At 42.1% G+C, this 27,256-nt stretch overlaps 2 protein-coding genes across 9 annotated transcripts in view; one reads left to right on the top strand and one right to left on the bottom strand.

Annotated features, from left to right (window-relative positions):
- The window catches only part of LOC139578602 (nucleoprotein TPR-like), a 47,743-nt gene extending 44,039 nt beyond the window's left edge, over window positions 1-3,704 (top strand). For 2 of the 7 annotated variants that reach the window (XM_071406433.1, XM_071406431.1), the window contains exons 40-49: window positions 521-614; window positions 909-1,054; window positions 1,187-1,252; window positions 1,690-1,781; window positions 1,890-1,993; window positions 2,181-2,279; window positions 2,415-2,568; window positions 2,670-2,788; window positions 3,075-3,158; window positions 3,392-3,704. In XM_071406433.1, coding sequence (XP_071262534.1) covers window positions 521-614; window positions 909-1,054; window positions 1,187-1,252; window positions 1,690-1,781; window positions 1,890-1,993; window positions 2,181-2,279; window positions 2,415-2,568; window positions 2,670-2,788; window positions 3,075-3,158; window positions 3,392-3,444 — 1,011 coding nt within the window. In that variant the 3' untranslated portion in view covers window positions 3,445-3,704. Of the gene's footprint in view, window positions 1-520; window positions 615-908; window positions 1,055-1,186; window positions 1,253-1,689; window positions 1,782-1,889; window positions 1,994-2,180; window positions 2,280-2,414; window positions 2,569-2,669; window positions 2,789-3,013; window positions 3,159-3,391 lie in introns of all 7 variants that reach the window. The other 5 variants (XR_011675575.1, XM_071406436.1, XM_071406435.1 and 2 more) reach the window with 5 other exon arrangements.
- LOC139578603 (proteoglycan 4-like) lies at window positions 3,232-25,651 on the bottom strand. Of its 2 annotated transcripts, XM_071406438.1 has the most exons (14): window positions 25,479-25,651; window positions 25,263-25,351; window positions 23,571-23,687; window positions 23,074-23,196; window positions 20,847-20,927; window positions 19,651-19,719; window positions 19,178-19,567; window positions 18,263-18,922; window positions 17,701-17,784; window positions 13,171-13,307; window positions 12,887-13,043; window positions 10,956-11,063; window positions 10,333-10,461; window positions 3,232-3,853 (listed from the first exon to the last, which is right to left on the bottom strand). In XM_071406438.1, the coding sequence occupies exons 1-14, from the start codon at window positions 25,634-25,636 to the stop codon at window positions 3,735-3,737; spliced, it is 2,421 nt and encodes an 806-aa protein (XP_071262539.1). In that variant the 5' UTR covers window positions 25,637-25,651; the 3' UTR covers window positions 3,232-3,734. The 2 variants fall into 2 exon arrangements, with proteins under 2 accessions (XP_071262539.1, XP_071262540.1); XM_071406439.1 differs by lacking the exon at window positions 19,651-19,719.
- Window positions 25,652-27,256: the final 1,605 nt, after the last annotated feature.

Raw genomic sequence — 27,256 nt, 5'->3', positions numbered from 1 at the left:
ACGCACACTGTTACTAACCGAACTAGATCATTTCCAGTATGTTTTGTAATCTCACCCACTCCCTTATTCTTTCCACTCTCACGCCTCCCGTTGATGTTACAGCCAGCCAATGTTGTAACCACGTGCATGTTTTTCTGTGTGACCAAACAGTGTCTCAGCAGTGCTCTTGCTTCACTCTGCTACCTCATGTCTGTGTTGTGATCTTGTGGCGTTGTGTGTGTGTGGGAGGGAGGTGTTGGGGGAACTGGAGGGTTGGCAGGGGAGAGGGGTAAGTGCTTTGTGGTCAGGGTGGGAGTGCAGAAGAAAGTGGGGCTGGGGGCACCGTCTCTGCCTAGCTAGCTGTAAAGTTACAAGACCTCTTAAGGGAACACCTGTACAAGGGAAATAAATCCGGACCAGAATGCATTGCTAACCGCACCAACACTGCCGGGCAGTAGGAACCATCCTGTAACAACCTCCTTCCCCCCTCTTTCCTCTTCTGTCTCTCTCCCACTGTGTGTGCGTTCCTCCTCCCTCAAAGGGTGCTGACGCGACAGACCCAGGCACGGAGACAGAGGAGAGTCTAGGAGCATCGGACTCCACTCAGCGCCCGTACGACTCCCAGACACACAGCTGTAAGACGATGGATACTCTGTCACACACCGTTGTCTCGGCAGCCACCTATGAAACTTTCGCAGGAATGTCTGCGAGAGATGTTATATGTTAGTGTCTGTCCGGATTGAGTGATACATTTCAGTCACTCTGTTGGTAGACTAACCAAGTCATTTGATTCACCATATCAGAAACTCATACAGACATGAGCCTATTTCACAATATTATTGCGTTGTCTGTTGTTTTATTGTGATTTTGATGTAAAGGAGAACTCTCTGTCAAACTAAACCACTGTTTCCCCTCTCCTGTTCTGTCAGTTGAGGGCAGCAGCAGTATGGAAGCCTTCTCCAGTGAACCAACCAGTTCTGCTCCCAGAATGCCCCGGTCACCACGGAGGGCACACCACCCGCTGCCCCCCCGTCTCAACATCACCCAGGAACTGGGCCCCCCTGCTCAGGTACAGGTGTGTGCTTATGACTCAATATAACCATCTAAACTATGTCTCTGTGTGTAAAACAATTGTATTGCAGTTTGTGGTATGGTTACATTTGTGCAGTATCAGGTTGTGGTAACCAGTAATGCGCGTGTCTTACAGCCCTCCATGCGTCGCCAGTCTGTAGGCAGAGTCCCTCAGCTCACCCCTGGGATGGCCAGCAGTGGAGTAAGTCACACCCTTGCATCTTAAAGGGATATAGTGTGAGATTTTGGCAATCAAGCCCTTTTTCTACCCAGTCAGATGAACTCATGAATAATATTTGTATGTCTCTGCGTGCAGTTTGAAGGAAGTTGTAGGTCGTTTTGCGAGCCATTGCTAACTAGTGTTAGCACAATGACAAAGTCTATGGGAACAGATGGTATGCTAGCTGTTCCCATAGACTTCCGGTCATTGCGCTAACGCTAGTTAACACTTTTGCTAATGCTAGTTAGCAACTTCCTTCAAACTGCACGAAGAGACAAAGAAATGGTATCCATGAGTTCATCTGACGACTCTGGGTAGGTAGGAAAGGGGCTTAATTGTCAATCTCGCACTATCCCTTTAAACTGTATTTTATGTGTTTTGTTGTCAGTGTCTGGATAATATTCTCGCCACTCCTACAGCAGCACTACTTTGACGATGATGACAGAATGGTACCCAGTACTCCTACTCTGGTGGTGCCACACCGCTCTGACGGCTTTGCAGAAGCTATCCAGTAAGTAACACACACATACTTAAACACACCAAAATCAGCAGCTAAACACCACTAGTAAAGTTCCCATAGTTAACCCCATAGTACTTCTGACCTCTCTCTGTGGTCCAGTTCTCCCCAGGTGTCTGGTGTTCCCCGGTTCAGGTTCGGCACCCCAGAGGACCTGATATCCCAGACCTCCCACTCTGACCTGGGACAGCTGGCATCACAAGGAGGTAGTGGACTGTACACAGGCACACCTCATCCCGTTTATTTTTTCCCATACCCTAATATACCCTTTCTTTCTGAGACCTTTAATTTGACGAGATCTTACTGTTGCCACGTCCGTATCTCCATCTCTCAAATTGTGTGGTTTATGTTTATTGTAGGTTTGGTTCTAAAGGGTATCTGTGTATGTTGTAGGTCTGGGGATGTTTGATAGTCCTCTGTTCCTGCCAGGTCATGAGGATGAGTCTGGGGGCCGCAGTGTTCCAACCACACCCCTGCAGGTGGCTGCCCCAGGTATGGTTCACACACACATTCTCTCTACTATCGACTCGAGAGACAATTTGAGAATTGTGACATGTGTATCAGGCTATTAAGTTTCATTATTGGCAGTAATATTTGAACACTCCAGAATTCACTTTTCCCCCCCAGTGTCCATATTCACAGAGGTCCCGCCCTCTGACTGCCCCGAACACTCCTCCCTGTCTGTTCCTATGGTAACCAGCTCTACCCCGGGCCAGGCGGTGGCTGGAGGACCCCCTCCTGGGGACGAGAGCGATGTCTTAATGGAGCCTGAGGGAGACCGGTGAGACCATCTTGCTTACTCTATGAAATTGAACTTGAACCACAGCAGTAGTTAATGGTGTGATCCTCCATAGTAAATGACTGTGACTTGTGTATGTCCAGTGTGGAGGTGTCTCTGGAGCCTGTGGCGTCTCAGGCAGGAGAGATGGAGGAACCTGCCCAGCCCTCAGACGACACAAGCCTGCCTTCTACCAGCCAGGAACCCTCCTCCAGCTCTGCAGGTACTGACCCCTACATTGTAACCCCTACCCATGCTCCAACCTTATATCAAACTATAAATAGGTGGATTTTACTGGATCAGCATTCTAGTGAGATTTCAGTCAATTTGACAAGCTTAATACCGGTTTTATAGGAGCTTGGTTCCGACCCCCTTGGAATGAATGTTTAATGAAAGGGTCCATTGTCTCTGACTAGTAGGACAGATTGCTTTCACATTTGTTCTGTAGGAGCACCCAGTGTTGGAATGAGCTGTGTAACTGCGCCTTTCTCTCACCATCTCCACCTTAGACACTAGTAGCACTCAGCCCAAACCCTCTAGACCAGGACCCAGCCGACAGCTCCAACGCTGGACAGAGAACCATATGAGGAGAGGTTAGATAACACACACATTTATACTGTACACAGCTCTTAATACCACGTATATTAAACATGTCCACATCCATTGTTGATGTTAAAGCAATTTTAATAGTCACAAGATAAAACATTTAATGTAAAATTGTTACATTAGCATTGTCTTTGCTTTATATATTATATAATGTGATTTGTTTTTACATTGGTAAAGCAGAGCGTTGTCTCATCAGTATGTGTCTTTTGATGGGAACCAGGGACGTTGCCATCACGGGGTGTAACTGGGACTGGGAGGAGATTCGCCAGATGAACAACCAATCAGAGCTCCTGCCCTGACATCATCGCCATGGCACTACAAGATTGGTCACCATGGTTCCAAAGAGAACACCCGCGGTCCCCATTAATCGAAATGACATATCGCGTTTTAGAATCGGTTCTAGTCATGATGATCATGTATCATTTCATTGTTATGATTAATCGTATTTTTTTGTACTTAAAGTTAGCAAGGACTCTGCTTACAAAAGCATTGTGGTGTTGGTTTTTATGACTAATAAAGTTTGTGTGACTCAATCGGTTTTTGATATTCCTGGCTGTTTTTTCTCAGACTTCCTTTGGACAGTTTAAAAAGTCTTTGGCTGAGTTCTTCTGGGGAGCGGCGCTCACGGGAGGAGTAGCTATGAAAGGCCCCTCATCTCTCATATTGACGTTGTAGTATTTGGCTGAAAGACAAGAGGGGAGAGGGATGTGAGGAAAATATGGGCTCACTTGATGTCATTGCAGAGTTTACTTGTTTTGAACCATGCAAAATGTATAACTGTCTGAAAACCACCAACCATGAACCATGTTTTGTCAGAAAAACATGGCATGTGGAAGGCCTCTTAATTGGCCACAGCAGACCCTGAGCCTCATGTTTTGTTTCTTTAGTGACAATAACCAGACCGACAAACACCTCCCTACTCAGAGTTAGGAAGGTCGGCTGCTGTTGACAACCTATGACGGGATCAGGACCTAACCATGCTGTGCCAGCAGACCCATCATCTTAACTCCACCATCCCCTCCCTCTCGCTCCAGTTAGTCAGGCAGCCCAATTCTTTTGACTAATCACGTCAGATCTTTTTCAGATCTGATTGGGGGGGAAAAACAATGACGGGAAGAAAATAAAAAAATATATATCCAAATTGAGCTGCCTGTCTAAATGCAGCTTATGATCCACCCCACCCAGACACATGGGGCTCAGAGGTGTCACACACGTCATGTCTAAGGTATAATCTAGGAATGGATTTTTACAGCAAACGGATCATCCATTTAATAACATCTGTTTTCATATTCAGTAATGGAATAAAGTTCTTTATATATTTGTCATTTATTAAGCATCCTAAGTATTTATTTATTTAGGCCATTTCATGGCTGTAGAGCGTGAGTTATTATTTCGGTATTTTCCACGTAGAGTTTTTTTCAATATTGGTCAGGTACAGTTGAAGTCGGAAGTTTACATGCACTTAGGTTGGAGTCATTATCTCGTTTTTCAACCACTCCACAAATTTCTTATTAACAAACTATAGTTTTGGCAAGTCGGTTAGGACATCTACTTTGTGCATGACAAGTCATTTTCCCAACAATTGTTTACAGACAGATTATTTCACTTATAATTCACTGTATCACAATTCCAGTGGGTCAGAAGTTTACATACACTAAGTTGACTGTGCCTTTAAACAGCTTGGAAAATTCCAGAAAATGATATCATGGCTTTAGAAGCTTCTGATAGGCTAATTGACATCATTTGAGTCAATTGGAGGTGTACCTGTGGATGTATTTCAAGGCCTACCTTCAAACTCAGTGCCTCTTTGCTTGACAACATGGGAAGATCAAAAGAAATCAGCCAAGACCTCGGAAAAACAATTGTAGACCTCCACAAGTCTGGTTCATCCTTGGGAGGAATTTCCAAACGCTTGAAGGTACTACGTTCATCTGTACAAACAATAGTACGCAAGTATAAACACCATGGGTATACGCAGCCGTCATACCCCTCAGGAAGGAGACGCGTTCTGTCTCCTAGTGATGAACGTACTTTGGTGCGAAAAGTGCAAATCAATCCCAGAACAACAGCAAAGGACCTTGTGAAGATGGAGGAAACAGGTACAAAAGTATCTATATCCACAGTAGAACTAGTCCTATATCGACATAACCTGAAAGGCCGCTCAGCAAGGAAGAAGCCACTGCTCCAAAATTGCCATTAAAAAAGCCAGACTACGGTTTGCAACTGCACATGGGGACAAAGATCATACTTTTTGGAGAAATGTCCTCTGGTCTGATGAAACAAAAATAGAACTGTTTGGCCATAATGACCATCGTTATGTTTGGAGGAAAAAGGGGGAGACTTGCAAGCCGAAGAACACCATCCAAACCGTGAAGCACTGGGGTGGCAGCATCATGTTATGGGGGTGCTTTGCTGCAGGATGGACTGGTGCACTTCACAAAATAGATGGCATCATGAGGATGGAAAATTATTTGGATATATTAAAACAACATCTCAAGACATCAGCCAGGAAGTTAAAGCTTGGTCGCAAATTGGTTTTCCAAATGGACAATAACCCCAAGCATACTTCCAAAGTTGTGGCAAAATGGCTTAAGGACAACAAAGTCAAGGTATTGGAGTGGCCATCACAAGGCCCTGACCTCAATCCTATCGAAATTTTGTGGGCAGAACTGAAAAAGCGTGTGCGAGCAAGGAGGCCTACAAACCTGACTCCGTTACACCAGCTCTGTTAGGAGGAATTCACCCAACTTATTGTGGGAAGCTTGTGGAAGGCTACCTGAAACGTTTGACCCAAGTTAAACAATTTAAAGGCAATGCTACCAAATACTAATTGAGTATATGTAAACTTCTGACCCACTGGGAATGTGATGAAAGAAATAAAGGCTCAAATACATCATTCTCTCTACTATTATTCTGACATTTCACATTCTTAAAATAAAGTGGTGATCCTAACTGACCTAAGATGGAATTTTTACTAGTATTAAATGTCAGGAATTGTGAAAAACTGAGTTTAAATGTATTTGGCTAAGGTGTATGTAAACTTCCAACTTCAACTGTATATCAGGAGATTCTCTGCAAATAAGTTTAGTTTATATTCATGTTTACTGAAACCTGTTACGTTTGGTCCTGGTCCTGTCTAATTCTTTCTGCAAGCGGTTCAGTTGTCAGTGCAAACAGGAGGGGGCATCCCTGTCTTGTGCCACTTTCTAAAGACATTGCATCAGATTATGTATTATGTGTATATGTTTGCTTTGGGACATTTTTATATCTTTTTATAAAATGTATTATTTCAGCTGGAAAGTTGAACGATTCCAAAGTTTTGAATAGAAAGCATTTTTGGCATACAGCAATTATTGATAAATCTATAGCTTGTTTTTTTGTGCATTGTATTAAACTGAAATGTTCTTGTATTTTTAATAAACCCTGTTTGATATGTATCAAGTCTGGGAATACTTTTGCCATTCTATTGCTTAAGCTTATTTTGCCACAATTTATTAAATTTATGGGTCTATAATCAGTAGGTGACTCCAGATTTTCCTGGCTTTAATATAACTGAAATGACTGTTTGATACATGGAACTAGAAAGTACTGGATTGAGTGACATGTGTTGTCATTTGTGGAATTAGGGGCACTAATTTGTCCCAAAATGATGAATAGAAGTCAATGGGAAAGTCAGCCATTCCTGGTGCTGTTCTCAGTGTGAATGTTTTAAAAGTATCTAATATTTATTTTGCGATCTCTGTTTTTAGTGATTATTTTTTGACTGCTGATAATTGGTTCAGGGTTGTTGAGTCTAAGACGGCTATAGGATTCATCCAACTGTTTAATTCTGATTTATATAGATTTTCAGAGAAGCTTTTAAAATGGTAATTAATCACGATATTTCTAATTACCAAATGTGTATCTTTTAAAATTAAAACTGGTTTACCATGTTTTTGATTTGTGAGAGCTGTGAGATATTTACCAGGTCTATTTGCCATTAAGTAATATGCTTTATTTGAGATTAACCTGTAATTGTTGGCTCTCTTCAAAAGTAAAATATCGTAATTCCTGTTTACATTGACATTTTATTTTCTTCTTTACCTTGTAAAGATTTTTTTATGGGCTTTTTCTAAGATCGTGATACAGTTTTCTTAAATTGTATTTTCTAAATCAGATCTAGCTTTAATTTAGATTATCATTCCTCTAATGTACGCTTTATAGGCATCCCAGATTAAATTGGGGTTGGCTTTTCTCTATCCTCTGTACATTTGTAATGGTTAAGGTTTTTATTTTTTCGTTGACGTAGTTAATACATTTCTCCAAATTCTGTCACTAAGTGTATCTTCTATTGGTGTAATTAAGCATGATACCAGTGAATGATCCGATATCACTATATCATACATTTAATTTTTTCAGCCTATTTGGAGGCTACCTAAATTTGCCTTGTTTATTACTACGTCTGTCGATCTTATTGAATGTAGGATTTAGGTCACCTGCTAAATTGTTGTTCCTGTCTGGATATAATATAGTATAGCTTGAATTCGATCTACAAACACCAGATATGCCCCTGGTGGGATATACAATGATATCAATGTGTATTTTTCACCATGTAAGGTACAATTCAACATTAGAATATGGCCTTCTTGGTCCATGTGCTGGGTTTTAGGGAAAATGTTGTCCTTATTTATCAGGATGATGACACCTGCTATTACTACAGTAGGTGGCAGCATTGGCCTGTCCAACCCAGCTCCTCTTTAAATATGACATTTCTCCTTTTTTAAATGTAACTTGCAGAATGGCATGGCTTCCAAAGTTTTTGTATTTATTTTCAGTAATTCAAATTATCCCGCCGAAGACGTTCTTTAAAAAGTATAGTCAGTCAAAGAGACTTTAAAAAAGGAAGATGTAAAATTGAGGGTGGTTTTAACTTTCCAGGCTTGGAATTGTATCAAATTGCTTCCCAAGGGTTTTACCTGTGATATATATATACACTGAACAAAAATATAAACTATAGAGTGTTGATCCAATGTTTCATGAGCTGAAATAAAAGTTCACAGAAATTGTCCCAAACGCACAAAAAGCTTCTTTCTCTCAAATGATGTGCACATTTGTTTACATCCCTGTTAGTGAGCATTTCTCCTTTGCCAAGATAATCCATCCACCTGACAGGTGTAGTATATCAAGAAGCTGATTAAACAGCAAGATCATTACAAAGGTATACCTTGTGCTGGGGACAATAATGGCCACTCTTAAATGTGCAGTTTTGTCACAACACAAATGTGACACGTCTCAAGTTGAGGGAGTGTGCAATTGGCATGCTGACTGCAGAAATGTCCACCAGAGCTGTTGCCAGAGAATTTGTAATACCTAAGCCGCCTCCAATGTTGTTTTAGAGAATTTGGCAGTACATCCAACCGGTCTCACAAACACAGACCACGTGTAACCACGCCAGCCCAGGACCTCCACATACGGTTTCTTCACCTGCGGTATCGTCTGAGACCAGCCACCCGGACAGCTAATGAAACAGGAGTATTTCTGTCTGTAATAAAGCCCTTTTGTGGGGGAAAATGTATTCTGATTGGCTGGGCCAGCTCCCCAGTGGGTGGGCCTATGCCCTTCCAGGCCCACCTGTGGCTGTGCCCCTGCCCAGTCATGTGAAATCCATGGATTAGGGCCTAATGAATTTATTTTATTTGACTGATTTCTTACATGAACTGTGATTTATATTTTTGTTCAGTATAGTTAAATGCACTAAATAGTAACCATGGTTACATCTTGAAGATGCCGGTACCTGTACCCCTGCACATTGACTCGGTACCGGTACCCCCTGCATATAGCCTCATTATTGTGTTACTTTTTAAAACTTTTGTTTATTTAGTAAATATTTTCTTAACTCTTTTATTTTTCTCAAAACTGCATTGTTGGTTAAAGGCTTGTAAGTAAGCATTTCACGGTGAAGTCGACACCTGTTGTATTGGGCGCATGTGACAAGTAACATTTGATTTGATGATGCGCATGCTCATCCTCAGAATTTTTTTACCTGTCTATTTTCAAAGGATAAGGCTATGAACATTAATATCTTCATAGTTAAGAAAACTATAACAATATGGAAGAAAATGAAAAGTATTCTACAAGAACCAATATAACTCCCTCAAAACACATCCTTATGGAACAATCCTTAGATAGCTTTTCAGAATTCACAATAAATCGGTCCACATGGAAAACTAAAGGCATAGAAACCGTAAATTACCTGGTAATTAGATTTTTTTTTAAATTCCATGACAGCTTTAAAAAGCAATTTTGGATTGACCAATGTAGATATTTTCAAATACATGCAACTTAAACATTTTATATCACAAAAAGTTTATTTGAAATATTTTGGAGATGAGAGAAATCTTGAGGGAATCCTATTTGAGTCAGAAAAGGATATTCATATGATAGGTAAGCTATACAAAACCTTGCAGAGAGCCTTTCCAACTGACAATCTCTTAGAAACTACTGGAACCAAGACGTAAAAAGAACTGATATTGGCACAAGATAGAGGGAATGTTGGAACATACTGTAACTAACGAGATTACAGTTAATGAAAATGTATAGAATGTATTATACAAGAGACAAAATTCACATTCTACAGCACAACGGCAGTCATGTCTGAAGTGTAAAAACTAATAATGACTCAATAATCCATGCCTTCTGGGAATGTTATCAAGTCCAAAATTATAGGCGGAGTTAGACATTTTGCTGTCAGTAGTATTACAATGTACATTTACTTTGAATCGTTTTGTCTGCATATTTCAAGACAGCATAGGAGGGTGCAGTGAGATACCGAATGGTTGGATGATGCTTTTCTTGTCAATCATCTTAAAAAATATATATATACTTAAACTGGAAATCAACCAATCCGCCATCATTAACACAATGGGAAGGTCAAGTGATTTGTTGTCAAAAAATGTAAAGGGTGTGGGCTACGGAGAGAAACAAAATGGTACAGTTTGAGGCCATGTGGCATAAAGTGATGCTGGAGATGAGGGTGTGTGCTAGCGAGTCTGGGCAGGTGTGATGTAGTTGATGTTTGTATGATGCTGTCGTTTGTATGTGTATGTTTTGTATTGTTTGTAAAAAATAAATAAAATCTTATAAAAAAAAATATATGATTTTGTGTCTGGGCTAAATACTTACAGCGTGAGAGGAGGTAGTAGTTGTATCCCTCAGGTTTCCTGTGGGTGGGGATGGACACGGCGGAGGTCACGGTGGAGGGGAAGCCTCTCCAGGTCAGACGGATGTTGATCTCCTGTCCCAGCAGAGACACTGAGAGGAGAGACACAGTTCAGTTTAGAGATTGACAAATCATCAATATTATTGATGATGGTGTGATGTTTGAAATTGAGAGTTTATGGTCTAGGAGTCTGATTGTTGGAGTAAAATGTCATGGACTGAATTGTGCGTCATTGCAGTCTGTCCGTTTACTTTTAGTGACTCATTGAAAACAACATTGTGTTGTGACACTACACTACAATCTGATTCTGCACCCACACAATCTGTTCTGCTTGTTTTCCCTGAATTACCTGTTTACATACAGTGAACCTTGTTCCCTCTCTTTCTTGTTCTTTCATCTCTCTCCCCTTCCGAGCAGCATCTCTCTCTCTGCAAGTCATCTTTATAGATAAAATGTGGCTCAACTCAAATATAACCTTACCTAAAACCTGACTAGTTTCTCATGTTTTCATCACTAGTGATGAAAACATTTTCAGTCCTTTCACAGTGAAAGGACTGAAAAGGTCAAAATGTGGGCGGCTCATTACCTGCTTGTCTGGCAACGCGGTTGTGTACGGTATAAGCAGAGTAGTGGGCCTTCCTGTTACATGTAGGGCTGGTGCCAGACTGGTAGGAATACTTCTGCACCAAGCCTCCTGAATAAACAATCATACAGATATCAGACATGCTAACTCAGGATACTACAGATGGCATGAGCATGCTTGTTTATGTTATGCTTTACCTGAGACAGTCGAAACCTAAGTAAATCTGTTAGCACTGGCATTAGCAATAAAACATAATCTCATGTATTTAAACAGAGCATATCGGGGGTTAAGGGATATTATAAACTGGGTGGTTCGAGCCCTGAATACTGATTGGCTGACAGCCGTGGTATAGCAGACCGTATACCGCGGGTAGGACAAAAGAATGTATGTTTACAGCTCTAATTACGTTGGTAACCAGTTTATAATAACAATAAGGCACCTCAGGGGTTTGTGGTATATGGCCAATATACCACGGCTAAGGGCTGTGTCCAGGCACTCCGCGATGCGCCGTGCATAAGAACAGCCCTTCGCCATTGTATATTGGCCATATACCACACACCCTCGTGCCTTATTGATTAAATAAACAATGGGTTATGCGTTCTCTGGAAAATAATGAACGATGTGGAAGGTGTGAACTTACTTTCCACCGAGTTGCATTAATTTCCAGAGAAAGCATAGAGGCCGGAGTTGATTATCCCTTTTAGACCATGGCTATAATTTAACACATTTGCCGCTAGAAATGTGTTCATTTGCATGTATAAATGTGTTCATCATCCACTGAAGTAGCTACTAGCAAGTTTACTAGATAGCTACAGTAGTTGCCTTGGTAACCAAACAAACAGACTTTCTAGTTTAGCTAACCAAACATCGAATTCAACAATGCTAATAATGTTTTCAATTTGACTTTTGCTTTCAAAAGCAGCTCAAAATAGAACATGTAAGAATGAACTATAGCCATTGAATTCTACCGGTCTGATATACCGTGCATGATACAGAAATAATGCATGCTCTAGCATGCCCTTCAAGCCAACGAGAAATGTGTATGCGATGGTAAAATTAAGCAATAAGGTCTGAGGGGGTGTGGTATATGGCCAATATACCACGACTAAGAGCTGTTCTTTTCACGATGCAACCGGAGTGCCTGGATTCAGCCCTTAGCCCTGGAATATTGGCCATATACAACAAACCCCCGAGGTGCCTTGTTAATATTATAAACTACCGTAGTTGAACACACTTCTACCGCCAAATGAACACATTTCTAGCAGCATATGTGTTAAATTATAAACTGGGTGGTTTGAGTCCTGATTGGCTGATTGACTGACAGCCGTGGCATAGCAGACCGTATACCACGGGTTTGACAAAACATTTATTTTACTGTTCTAATTACGATGGTAACCAGTTTATAATAGCAATAAGGCACCTTGGGGGTTTGTGGTATATGGCCAATATATCACGACTATCCAGGCACCCCACGTTGAATTGTGCTTAAGAACAGTCCTTAGCCATGGTATATTGTCCATATACCACAACCCCTCGGCCTTATTGCTTAATTATAGCCTTGGTATGAAAGGGATAATCAACTCGGGGCTGTATGTGTTCTCTGGAAAATAATGCAAGTTCGTGGAAGGTTAGTTCCACTCCGCTAACACACCTTTCACGTTGTTCGTTATTTTCCATAGAACGCATAGTCCCTCATTGATTATCACTTACATAATGGGCTAGTAGTGTGTAAGTAGTGCAAAGGAGGTTGGTGGCACCTTAATTGGGAAGGACGGGCTCGTGGTAATGGCTGGAGTGGAATGGTATCAAATAGACCAAATACATGGTTTCTATGTGTTTGATGCCATTCCATTTGCTCCATACCAGACATTATTATGAGCCGTCCTCCCCTCAGCAGCCTCCACTGAAGTAGTTTGGCTATAGAGATCAGTCACCTCTCTTGAAGAAGTAGACAGACTCTTTCCTCTTGTGGTACTCAGGCACAGACAGGGCAGCCGTAATCTGACCTTGCAGCCCATTGAAGCCCACACTGATCCGCTTGGGGAAGCCCATGTCCATCATGCTGTTCTCAAACCTCCAGTAGTTATCACCCTGCGGAGGGGACAGCACACACATGAATATATATATTTGTTTTATTCTGTCTATCACCTCCATTTAATGTAGTATAGAAGTCTTATAGCACACAATAGGCTTAGGATAGTCACAAGGTGTACTGTACCTTGAAGAAGTATGTCTTGCCCTGGCAGTTGCAGCGGGTGAAGACGGTGTCAATGGGAGAAGGGACTCCCCACACGTCTGTTATCCGATGGGCAGGTCCAGGCATCCTGTTACTATCCATGACCCAGAAATAGTGTCCTACAAGGGGAGCAACACTGGTACTTGCATCTGCATCTTGTCTTCAATCACTTTTCATCCTCAATGTATCCTCTATAGCCTCCAAACTCAACTCTGGACCTCAAAGCCAGATCCATTGCATTTTTTCATTGCTCCCCTCTAATCAGGGACTGATTTAGACCTGGGACACCAGGTGTGTGCAATTAATTATCAGGTACAACAGAAAACCAGCAGGCTCGCTCCAGAACTTGTAGGGTAAGAGTTGAATACCTCTGCTCTATAGTCTATATTAGGGGTATTAAATTCTGAGCCTGGAGGTCTGGAGTAATGCTAGTTTTCTGTTATACCTGATAATGAATTGCACCCACCTGGTGTCCCAGGTCTAAATCCGTCCTTCATTAGAGGGGAAGAGTGGAAATCAGCAGTGCTATGGAACTGGTTTCAAGATCCAGATTTTAATTTTCCTGGTCTATTTAATACATGGTGTTGTTTTAATAAACTGTAGTTAACTCACTATACCCTCATGTCTCAATTTAGAACATTCTCTTGGGTTCGAAAAACAATCAAAGTGTCACATCTATAGAAAGCAAATAAGAGCTGAAGGACAGTCCACTCACAATATCTTTGCATCATTGAATATTCAGGGTGCCGTCTGAGAGGGCAAACCCAACATCTGGTGTGTTTGGCACATAGACTTAATTATCTACACCAAGCCGTTCACGCTCTCTGTAGCCGATGTGAGTAAGACCTTTAAACATGTCAACATTCACAAGGCTGCAGGGCCAGACGGATAACCAGGGCGTGTACTCAGAGCACGCACTGACCTACTGGCAAGTGTCTTCACTGACATTTTCAACCTGTCCCTGACCGAGTCTGTAATACCTACATGTTTCAAGCAGATCACCATAGTCCCTGTGCCCAAGAACACTAAGGTGACCTGCATAAATGACTACCGACCCATAGCACTCACAGCTGTAGCCATGAAGTGCTTAGAAAGGCTGGTCATGGCTCACATCAACACCATTATCCCAGAAACCTAGATACACTCCAATTTGCATACCGCTCCAACAGATTCACAGATGACACAATCTCTATTGCACTCCACACTGCCCTTTACCACCTGTACAAAAGGAACACCTACGCGAGAATGCTGTTCATTGACTACAGCTCAGCGTTCAACACCATAGTGCCCTCAAAGCTCATCACTAAGCTAAGGACCCTGGGACTAATCACCTTCCTCTGCAACTGGATCCTGGACTTCCTGACGGGCCGTCCCCAGGTGGTAAGGGTAGGCAACAACATCTGCCACGCTGATCCTCAACACGGGGGCCCCTCAGAGGTGTGTGCTTAGTCCCCTCCTGTACTCCCTGTTCACCCATGACTACGTGGCCAAGCACGACTCCAACAGTATTATTATGTTTGCCGACGACACAACGGTGGTAGGCCCTGATCACCGACTATGAGACAGCCTATAGGGAGGTCAGAGACCTGTGTGGTGAAATTATTGTAATCAAAAGGAGAGACTTTTAAGATTTCTTCAAAACAATCAAACGTTATTATTTAATTACTGCAGTAATGGAGCTGGTCGCTAATCACCCCTGGAGGTGATCACAGATCTCATCGTGCTGGTTTGAGCCACAGCATTTTATGGCAAAGTCCATTCTCCTTCAGTTTACATGACACACAAAATATGCATGGAATGGGTCACAAGGTTAAGATTTGTATGAAAGATACTTATAATTCACAGCAGACAGTATCTGCTGTAAAAACATGATACCTCATTCTGTAGAGACCAGTGTCTGGCCCCTCAACTCCATACTGGAGCCATCTCTCCCTGATACCGTATAGAACAGAAACCTTAACTCATGCTCTGGAATGCGGTATCACCAAAGACATCATAAATCTTCCAGAGGCCCATCCTCAGTAGAACACACACAGATCAGCGTTCTAACAACCCCTTATTCTGTTTAATAAAACAACCATTTGATGCAATAAAAGTATTATAACATAATCTCGCAATTTTGCTCTCACAACAACCTCTCCTTCAACGTGATCAAAACAAAGGAGATGATTGTGGACTACAGGAAAAGGAGGTCAGAGCATGCCCCCATTCTCATCGACGGGGCTGTAGTGGAGTAGGTTGAGAGCTTCAAGTTCCTTGGCGTCCACATCACGAACAAACTATCATGGTCCAAACACACCAAGACAGTTGTGAAGAGGGGAAGACAACGCCTATTCCCCCTCAGGAGACTGAAAAGATTGGCATGGGTCCTCAGATCCTCTAAAATGTTTTACAGTTGCACCATCGAGAGCATCCTAACTGGTTGCATCACCGCCTGGTATGGCAACTGCTCGGCCCCCATCCGCAAGACGCTACAGAGGGTAGTGCGTACAGCCCACTACATCACTGGGGCTAAGCTTCCTGCCATCCAGGACCTCTATACCAGGCGGTGTCAGAAAAGGGCCTGAACATTTCCAAAGACTCCAGCCACCCTAGTCATTGACTGTTCTTTCTGCTACCGCACAGCAAGCGGTACCGGCGTGCCAAGTCTAGGTCCAAAAGGCTTCTTAACTGCTTCTACCCCCAAGCCATAAGACTGCTGAACAGCTAATCAAATGGCTACCCAGACTATTTGCATTGGTCCCCCTTATATATACTGTATATATCCGTATTTAATTGCTGCTACTCGCTGTTTATTATCTATGCATATTCACTTTACCCCTACCTCCATGTCCAGTACCAGTCAAAGGTTTGGACACACCTACTCATTCAAGGGTTTTTCTTTATTTTGACTATTTTCTACATTGTAGAATAATAGTGAAGACATCAAAACTATAAAATAACATATATCGAATCATGTAGTAACCCAAAAAGTCTTGAACAAATCAAAATATATTTGAGATTTGAGATTCTTCAAAGTAGCCACAATTTACCTTGATGACAGCTTTGCAGACTTTTGGCATTCTCTCAACCAGTTTTGCCTGGAATGCTTTTCCAACAGTCTTGAAGGAGTTCCCACATATGCTGAGCAGTTGTTGGCTGTTCTCCTTCTTGGTCAAATAGCCCTTACAAAGCCTGGAGGTGTGTTGGGTTATTGTCCTGTTGAAAACAAATGATAGTCCCACTAAGCGCAAACCAGATGGGATGGCGTATCGCTGCAGAATGCTAAATAAATCACAGACAGTGTCACCAGCAAAGCAGCCCCACACCATCACATCTCCTCCTCCATGCTTCACGGTGGGAACCACACATCTGGAGAACATCCGATCACCTACTATGCGTCTCACAAAGACACAGTGATTGGAATCAGAAATCTCACATTTGGACTCATCAGATTTCCACCGGTCTAATGTCCATTGCTTTTGTTTCTTGGCCCTAGCAAGTCCCTTATTATTATTGGTGTCCTTTAGTAGTGGTTTCTTTGCAGGAATTCGACCATGAAGGCCTGATTCACGCAGCCTCCTCTGAACAGTTGATGTTGAGATGTGTCTGTTACTTGAACTCTGTGAAGCATTTATTTGGGCTGCAATCTTAGGTGCAACTCTAATGAACTTATCCTCTGTAGCAGAGGTAACTCTGGGCCTCTTTTCCTGTGGCGGTCCTCAAGAGATCCAGTTTCATCATAGCGCTTGATGGTTTTTGCGACTGCACTTGAAGAAACTTTAAAAGTTCTTGAAATGTATCGAATTGACTGACCTTCATGTCTTAAAGTAATGATGGACTGTCGTTTTTCTTTGCTTATTTGAGCTGTTCTTGCCATAATATGGACTTGGTCTTTTACTAAATAGGGCCTCTGTATCTTTTGTATACCACCCCTACCTTGTCACAACACAACTGATTGAATCAAACACATTTAGAAGGAAAGAAATTCCACAAATTAACTCTTAACAAGGCACACCTGTTAATTGAAACGCATTCCAGGTGACTACCTCATGAAGCTGGTTGAGAGAATGTAAAAATAGTGTGCAAGCTGTCATCAAGGCAAATGGTGGCTATACTTTTCTGGTTACTACCTGATTCCATATGTGTTATTTCATAGTTTTGATGTCTTCAATATTATTCTTCAATGTAGAAAATAGTAAAAAATTAAGAAAAACCCTTGAATGAGTAGGTGTGTCCAAACTTTTGACTATTACTGTACACATTCCCTCAATTACCCCGACTAACCTGTAGCCCAGCACATTAACTCGGTACAGGTACCCCCTGTATATAGCCTAGTTATTGTTATTTTATTTTTATATTTATATATTTTTTTACTTTAGTTAATTAAGTAAATATTTTCTTAAATCTTATTTTTCTTAAAGCTACATTGTTGGTTAAGGTCTTGTAAGTAAGCATTTCACGGTAAGGTGTTGTATTCGGCGCATGTGACAAATAAAATTTGATTTGATTTTGATTTGGTCTGGCACTGACCTCTGAAAACCACCACGGTCCCATTCCTCAGCGTAGTGACCGCGCCAACAGGACGACCGCTGCAGATGTCGATGTCGTGTTCATCTGGAGGAAAAAGCCACGTTTAAAAGGAGCCACATGTGAGGACTAATAAGAAAAACAACATGGAGAATGTGTTATTAAGTGAATCAGAACAATTTAAAGTGTCTGACCATGTGTCAACTGGCTAATGTGTTTCTCCCAAGAACGTTTACTGAACAGCACACACTATTTAATGTCAACTCTTTTTCTGTTTGCTCTGTGAAGGAGTATTTTTTCCCCAAACCACAGAATCTGCTGGACTGACTTGTTAGGCTCTGGGAAAACTGTCACCTTTGACAGTTAATATAGTGCAGCTACACTTGGCAGGAGGAAGCACTTTTCATCCAAGAGAAGTAATACATCTCAGTTCCACCTATAAGAAAAGTAGGGCTGGCGAATCTACCCAGTAATAGCTTTTACCATTAGTAATAAGTGCTTTACAACTTTGACTGAGTTTCTTTGCAATGGTATTAAAGTAAGGCAAAGCAAGGTCTAAGTTTACCTGCTTGGTAGTCCCTGGAGTTGTCTGTGCCCAGAGCTTGGTTGATATCCGTGAGGGTGTTTGGCTGGGTGGATTTGGGCTTAGGTTTCTCTGTGGGTTTATTGGGCTTGGTTTTCTCAGTGAGTTTGTTTTGGGTGGGGACGGTGGTGGGGACAGGAGTGGGGACGGGAGTGAGCTTCATGGAGTTGCTTGTGGTCTCCTCTGGTGCTGCCTCATCTCCTTCCTCTTGTCCCGCTGGGTCTATGGTGAGACGCGTAGCCAGATCTACAGTCTGGGGGACACTGTTGTCATTAAAATTATTTGGGGGATCCCCTCTACCAGGTTTGGACTCGGGACCACTCTCAGATGCTGGCGCCTCAGAGGCCACATTGGGATCCTGTAGGTTCGAGGGTGTGGGTTCAGATTCATCTGGCGTTGTGTTCTCAGATTCTGCCTCCTGACGTTCAGGGTCCAATTCACTCTGTCCTTCAGGTAGGAGTTCAGGGGTGTCCTCTGCAGGAGTTGGCCCGGGCTGGGGCTCTGAGCTCGGGGAGGCCTGGTCGGAGGGCTGAGGGGCAACTGGGGAGGCGGGGGTGGGCTCAGAGGTGGACCTAGGGAGAGTTGGGCCGGCTGCAGATGGGCTGCTGCTGGAATAAGGCTGTCCCTCAGGATCACTGGAATCTGGAACACATGAGATTTGTGTCAGTGTCAGATTTGAATCCAGATGACTCAAAATAATTGTGAAACATATTATCCAGTACAATTTCTAGGAACAGTGAGATAGGACTATCTCTCAAATGTTGGTATGTGAGAGATGGCTTGGCTATCATTTCCCGCACTGTGCCAATATATAATGCTATACATATAAACTGTAAGCTCCTAACTGTACAATGAATTTCCCTGTTGGAACAATAAAGATTGAATTGAATTTGTTACCTGTTGCCTCAGCGGGGGTCTCATTGGCTGGTTCGGCAGTGGAGGGGTTGGGGTTGGCTGCTGGTGGGGTTCCTTCCGAGCCTGGTGTTGCTTCTGTATCCAATTCCTCAGGGAAGGGTGTGTAGTCCCCCTTTAAAATGGCCTCTTTCTCAGGGTCATCCTCTGTATCTGTGGGTTGAGGGTTAGTGTCCAGCGTGGGGTCTAAGGGGTCTGAAGAGGCTGGCTCAGTTGGAGAGAGCTTTGACCCGCTGGTGCTCTCTGAGGCAGGGGTTTCTTCAGGGTCATCTGGGTTAGCGGTCACCTCTGGATCCACCAGACCAGCTTCAGGGTCCTCTGACCCAGTATCAGGAGAGGGAACAGGAAGATCTGGCCAGGTCTCACCCTTCACATCTGTGGAAGGGAATATTGAATCATTAAAATGTACATACAGTATGAGCAGCTATGTTGAGAAAATATCTTAATGTTTCTATCACCATCTTCCTGTTCATCCTGGAGTTCTGGTTCTGGGGTGAACAATGGCATAGGCTGGTCGTCTGACAAATCTAGAAATTAATTGAATAGTTTTTAAAATAACTTTGATTTATTTCCTGGGGTTGAGTTATATGGGGCATATGTAATTATTACACAACTCTATTTATTACACAAGTAAATGTTCTTGTTGTTCTAGTTCATCCTGGCATGTCTTGAACCAAACAGTCCACCAGATAAACTATGGACAACGAACACAATTGCATTTTATCGAGATACAGTAATGGGATCCTGAGGCCCACTGTCGTGCCATCACCTCAAGTTTCAGTATGATAATACACGGCCCCATGTCGCAAGGATCTGTACACAATTTCTGGAAGCTGAAAATGTCCCAGTTCTTCCATGGCCTGCATACTCATCAGACATGTCACCCATTGAGTATGTTTGGGATGCTCTGGATCGACGGGTACGACAGCGTGTTCCAGTTTCCGCCAATATCAAGCAATTTCGCACCACCATTGAAAAGGAGTGAGACAACATTCCACAGGTCACAATCAACAGCCTGATCAACCCTATGCGAAGGAGATGTGTCACGCTGCATGAGGCAAATGGTGGTCACAGCAGATACTGACTGGTTTTCTGATCCATGTCCCAACCTTTTTTTTAAGGTATCTGTGACCAACAGATGCATATCTGTATTCCCAGTCATGTGAAATCCATAGTTTAGGACCTAATGAATTTATTTAAATTGATTTCCTTCTATGAACGTTTACTCTTTGAAATTGTTGCATGTTGCATTTATATTTTGGTTCAGTGTATAATGACATTATTTCCCTTTGTTTCTCTTGGCCGCGACAGACACAGAGCTCCTTGGTACATCTGGGGAGACTTGGCCTCCGGGCTCCAGCTCAAGTCATAGCTAGAGAGAGCTGCAGCAGTGTGACAGGCTATCCAAAACATCTGGGAGTCACACTCTCTATCGTGTGCTTTATTGTTCAAGAAAAGTTGAAAATATCTGTATTTTCTGTATAATCTGTATAATATTGCACTATTATTACTATTATTACAGGGAGTGTTTTGACTTTGGTGTTGGAAGATGTTGGGCTGAGTGAATACTGGTGAATAATACATTTTCATTCTTATTTAAGACTAAAGTGTTGGTTGTCCATCTCCTCAGTAAGGTTGTTCTGAAAGTACTGACCTTCATTTAGTTCCTCCTGTGGATTGGGCGTCGTCTCTGGCTCCTCAGTTGGTTGGATCTGGGGAGGCTCTGGTTCTGGTTCTGGTGTGTCAATCAAGTACTAAATGAGTCAGAGTATCCAAAAGCAGCTACTTTTCCTTTAATAACTATCTAAAATCTATTGTTTATATTAACTATTGCTTTATGAAATATACCTTTTGGTTTGTTATCGATTACGCTATCGCATGAGCTAGTCTTCGGTGTTGTTGTACTGGCTGGTCTTGAACTAAAACAGAAAATAGTTGAGATGAACTGACGGGCTACTGCATTTTAACATGCGTATTTATATGATTATACTGCATGCATAGTGCCGGCATGCCTATCTTTAAATCAAAGCTATACCCTTTGGTTAGTCATCATTTATGTTATTACATGAGCTAGTCTTCAGTGTTGTTGTGCTGCCTGTTTTTTTTTTTTGTGTCTGTAATAATTATTAAAAGAGAAAATAGTCAAAACAAACTGATGCGGGCTACTACATGAGTTTAACATTAACATGCCTATTTACAGTGCCTTCGGAAAGCTTTCAGACCACTTTACTTTTTCCACATTTTGTTACAGCCTTATCCTAAAATAGATTCAATTGTTTTTCCCCCTCATCAATCTACACACAATACCCCAAAATGACAAAGCAAAAACAGGATTTTAGAAATGTTTGCTAATTTATACAAATAAAAAACCTGAAATATCACATTTACATAAGTATTCAGACCCTTTACTCAGTACTTTGTTGAAGCACCTTTGGCAGCAATTACAGCCTTGAGTCTTCTTGAGTATGATGCTACAAGCTTGGCATACCTGTATTTGGGGAGTTTCTCCCATTCTTCTCTGCAGATCCTCTCAAGCTCTGTCAGGTTAGATGGGGAGCATTGCTGCATAGCTATTTTCAGCTCCAGCGATGTTGGATCAAGTCCAGGCTCTGGCTGGGCCACTCAAGGACATTCAGAGACTTGTCCCTAAGCCACTCCTGAGTTGTCTTGGCTGTGTGGTTAGGGTCGTTGTCCTGTTGGAAGGGGAACCTTCGCCCCCAGTGTGAGGTCCTAAGCGCTCTGGAGGAGGTTTTCATCAAGGATCTCTCTGTACTTTGCTCCGTTCATATTTCCCTCGATCCTGACTAGTCTCACAGTCCTTGCCGCTGAAAAACATCTCCACAACATGAAGCTGCCACCATCATGCTTCACCGTAGGGATGGTACCAGGTTTCCTCCAGACGTGACGTTTGGCATTCAGGCCAAAGAGTTCAATCTTGGTTTCATCGGACCAGAATCTTGTTTCTCATGGTCTGAGAGTCTTTAGGTGCCTTTTAGCAAACTCCAAGCGAGTTGTCATGTGCCTTTTAGGCCTGATTGGTGGAGTGCTGCAGAGATGGTTGTCCTTCTGGAAGGTTCTGCCATCTCCACAGAGGAACTCTGGAGCTCTGTCAGAGTGACCATCGGATTCTTGGTCACCTCCCTGACCAAGGCTTTTCCCAAAGAGCCTTGATGATTTCAAACTTTTTCCATTTAAGAATGATGGAGTTCATTGTGTTCTTAGGGATCTTCAATGCTGCAGACATTTTTTGGTACCTTTTCCCAGATCTGTGCCTCAACATAATCCTGTCTCGGAGCTGTACGGACAATTCCTTCGACCTAATGGCTTGTTTTTTGCTCTGACATGCACTGTCAACGGTGGAACCTTATGTAGACAGATGTGTGCCTTTCCAAATCATGTCCAACCAATTTAATTTACCACAGGTGGACTCCAATCAAGTTGTAGAAACATTTCAAGTGTGATCAATGGAAACAGGATGCACCTGGGCTCAATTTCGAAGTCTCATTTTCGCTTTTTCATTATGGGGTATTGTGTGTAGATTGACATTTTCTATTTCATCCAAAATGTGGAAAAAGGGAAGGGTTCTGAATACTTTGTGAATGCACTGAATGCATAGTGCCAGCATGCCTATCTTTATTGTCATATGTCATACTATCATGTGCCAGACATTATTTCATACATTACTTCATGTCATACATATTATTTCATACATGAAATCAAAGGCGCAACTTTTACTGGGGATGGGGGGGACATGTCCCCCTACATTCTGAAATTGCATTTTTGTCCCCCCTCACTTTTATAATTGGAATGTGCCTCAAAATGAGGCAACGGTGTGCTTTACTTCACAAGACTATTTTGGGTGTCTTAGACATTTTACTAACCTTCTATGCCACACTGGCTGTCGTAGTCTGGGCAACACTTTTTGTACCGTACACAGTCAGGATCACAGTCGCACAGCCTTCCCCTCTTAAAGGATTCACCACACCGCCCTTTACACGAGTCACCTGGTACCCAGACATACATCCATTATCACACCAGTCCTGGTTATGCTATTATAACACATGGATAATACCTGTATGTACATGTGGATCTTTATCATCTGAATAAATGACATGTCAAGTACTCTCATGGATAATTTGTGATAATGCAGGGTTTCCCAAACTCGGTACTGCAGACCCCAAGGGGTGCTCCTTTTGGCTTTTGCCATAGCACTACACAGCTGATTCAAATAATCAGCTCATCATCACGCTTTGGTTATTTTAATGAGCTGTGTAGTGCTAGGGCAAAAACCTAAACGTTCATCCCTTGGGGTGCCCAAGACCCAGTTTGGGAAACTCGGACACCACTAATACAGTAAATAGATAAGAAAAGTCCTTACTGGTAGTGCACTGGGATTCGTAGTCAATACAGCACTCATTGTGAGTGAGACAGTCATAATCACACTGGCACATGTAACCCCTGTTATACTCTCCTCCACATTGCCCATTACAGCTTGCTATACAGAAAAGACAACAACATAATGTATATTTAGTGACATTCAGTAGCCTAGCACACGGTTTCCCAAACTCGGTCCTTTCCCTGGATACACGTTTAGTTTTTTGCCCTAGCGCTACACAGCTGATTCAAATAACCAACTCATTATTCATCTTTGATTATTTGAATCAGCTGTGTAGTGCTAGGGCAAAAAGCAAAACATACTCCCGGGGGGGGGGGGGGGGGGGGGGGTTGAAAAATGACCGAGTTTGGGAAACCTTGACCTTGGCCCAGCACACACAGTCATGGAGATATGTCACAAGTCACCAGCTATGACAGCAGTATCGATATCATTCCAACAATAGGACCTTGTCACATTTGTCACAGAACTTGACACTAGTGCTGAGCGATTAGTGCTTTATGAGGTCGGTTCGGTTTCGGTTTCAATTTTTTTATATATATTTTATTTTACATTAAATGTACTTTGTATTATGTGGGTTGAATGCTGTAACAACACAGAGTAAAACAATTAATAAAAGTCCCATGATGGTAGTGACTACCCATTACTGTTTATCACTTATTACCAATAATTTACTCATAGTACTTTACTTTAATAAAATATTTTTTTATTTGATGACTTTATTATTTAATTCCAAGTCATCATCTCATACAGAGCTTGAAGTAGTTCTTCAAAGTAAATAAGGCATACTTTTATGACCACTGTATACCAACTATCAATCACTAGATCATGTATTCTTCAGGCTTGCCGAAGCAACTGCTTTCTATCCCTCTCGATCCTGTGTTCTCTCCTCTCTCAGTCTCCATGTCTTGCTCAGCAAAGATCAGACAAGTTTAAGCGGGATGCGCAATGGATTATGGTCACTGTAGGTAATTACCACGTTTTCTGCGCTAAACTATACAGAACAAAAATATAAAAGCGACATATAAAGTGTTGGTCCCATGTTTCATGAGCTGAAATAAAATATCCCAGAAATGTTCCATACACACAAAAAGCTAATTTCTCTCAAATTTTGTGCACAAATTTGTTTACATCCCTGTTAGTGAGCATTTCTCCTTTGCCAAGATAATCCATCCACCTGACAGGTGTGGCATATCAAGAAGCTGATTAAAAAGCATGATCAGGCTTGATCTGATTTATCGTACAGAAACTGCACATCAAGCTCACATAAAAATAAAAATAAAAATGGAATTCAAATAATTGAACTGATGTCGTCAATTAGTTGTTTAAAAAATAAAAAGTAACAGACTTTTCAGTTAATTGCTCAGCACTACTTGTAACACTGACAAGATAATGTCTGAATCATACATTATAGAGCCAGAATACACTTTGTCCGTCTCTAGTTAATAATTTGTTAATAAGTCAATAGAAATCAGAGCGTGGGCAAGCAGTACACACAATCTGTTTTACCTTCCCGGAAAGCAGTTCAGTACACTCATGGTAATTTAAATAAAGAGAGTGACAACATGCATCCTTATCTCTAACTGACATTAAAACAATTTAGAATAAAACCCAGAAACACACACAGAAGGAGCTGAATCAAAGCAATTTACATACGCAGTGATTACAAATACTCACACTGAGCAGAAGTGAATGGGAGAGCACAAGCCAGCAGAAGAGCAAAGAAAACTGATGGAGACATCTTCACAGGTGTCCTCTGTTTCAACCTGAGCAGTAGCATATCAAACAGAAAGGAGAGAAGAAAAAACATCCCAACTCAGTTCATTTCTATTCCATTAGAATTCATATAATCTATATACAACAATTACTTGAGAGTGAAAAGTCTCATTGTACCTTGAAAGAGTAACCCTCTGTCCAGATCTAGCGGAGTCCTGCACTGTGTCTGCTTTTATAAGGAATGGGAGAGAGGCTGGCTGCTGGTTTCGTGTCTGATAGGGATCCCCCCTTATATTTTGGGTCCTGGTGTGGTAGGACAGTTGAACTAAACTCATGAGGCATTTATAAGTTATATTCTTCAAGAATCAATGGGTACATATCATTAATTTATAACTCCAAAAATGTATGTAGCAACTGCTGATTGCCACTTTAAATGTCAATAATCTGGCCTCCAGAGTGGTGTCACTACAGACCCGGGTTCGATTCCAGGCTGTGTTACAGCCGGCTGTGACCGGGAGACCCATGAGGCGGCACACAATTGGCTCGGGTAAGGGGAGGGTTTGGCCGGCCGGGATTTCCTTGTCCCATCACGCTCTAGCAACTCCTTATGGTGGGCCCGGTGCCAGCTGGACGGGGTTTCCTCTGACACATTGGTGCAACTGGCTTCCGGGGTTAAGCAAGTAGTGTGGCTTGTCAGGGTCGTGTTTCGGAGGACGCATGGTTCTTGACCTTTGCCTTTCCTGAGTCCCTAGGGGAGTTGCAGTGATGGGACAAGACTGTAACTACCAATTGGGGAGAAAAAGGGGTAAAAGTACAAAAACAATGATAAAGTCAATAATCTGAAAACATATGGACTCAGATTTGTCTCATTTTCACATATATTGTAGCATAGACCCTATTTTATATTGTCTGAAGTTTTTGTGTTGTGTCCGCCATCAGATGAGACATACCATACTCTTTAATACAGGTGGGTGCCATTTCAATCATAGAAATATAATTAATAGAAAGGACCTATCCCTTCAGAGACTGCAATTTAGCTGGTAACACCATTGACATTTTAATTCAATTTAATTCCACCCACCGTCGAATGTCAACACGAATGGGAATGCATTTTATAATGTCCATATTTCTATGATTTTCTATGATTTCAATAGGTTTTGGGAGATTGACAGATTAAGTTAAAACAATAGATATTCCAACTCAAGTCAACATTCTCTGATGTGTGGACCCCCAATCATCTTTGTGGTACCATTTGAAAGAGGACATTTCAATGTTATTCATATCAGCCAACACGACAAGTGAATGCTGTTTCTCAACTGATGGCAGGCACAACACAAACACCTGAGATGATGTAAAATAGTGTCTTATGCCTCGATCACACTGACAGGGTCATTGTATTTTGGTACACCAGAAGTACATTAATTTCCAATGGAACGCTGCATTTGCCTTGCAGCATTGTGTTTGTATTTACTCAAAGTTAGTGGCATGTTGTTAGTAAAAATTAAAAAAAACAAGGGGCCTAAACAGCTACCCTGGGGAATTCCTGATTCTAACTGGATTATATTTGAGAGGCTTCCATTAAAGAACACCCTCTGTGTTCTGTTAGACAAGTAACTCTTTATCCACATTATAGCAGGGGGTGTAAAGCCATAACACATGCGTTTTTCCAGCAGCAGATTATGATCGATAATGTTAAAAGTCTAACAATCATTTTATCATCAATTTCTCTCAGCCAATCATCAGCCATTTGTGTAAATGCTGTGCTTGTTGAGTGTCCTTCCCTATATGTCACGACTCCCGCCGAAGTCTCCTCCCCCGCCTGTTCGGGCGGTGCTCGGCGGTTGTCGTCACCGGCCTACTAGCCGCCACCGATCCCTTTTCCCTTTTCTGTTAGTTTTGTCTTATTAGTTGCACCTGTTCCGTTTTGTGTTTTCTTGATTTGTTTCCCTATGTAA

Source organism: Salvelinus alpinus, chromosome 6 (genome assembly GCF_045679555.1).
Source record: "Salvelinus alpinus chromosome 6, SLU_Salpinus.1, whole genome shotgun sequence".
Taxonomy (NCBI): domain Eukaryota; kingdom Metazoa; phylum Chordata; class Actinopteri; order Salmoniformes; family Salmonidae; genus Salvelinus; species Salvelinus alpinus.
This window is presented reverse-complemented; position numbering and strand designations above follow the sequence as displayed.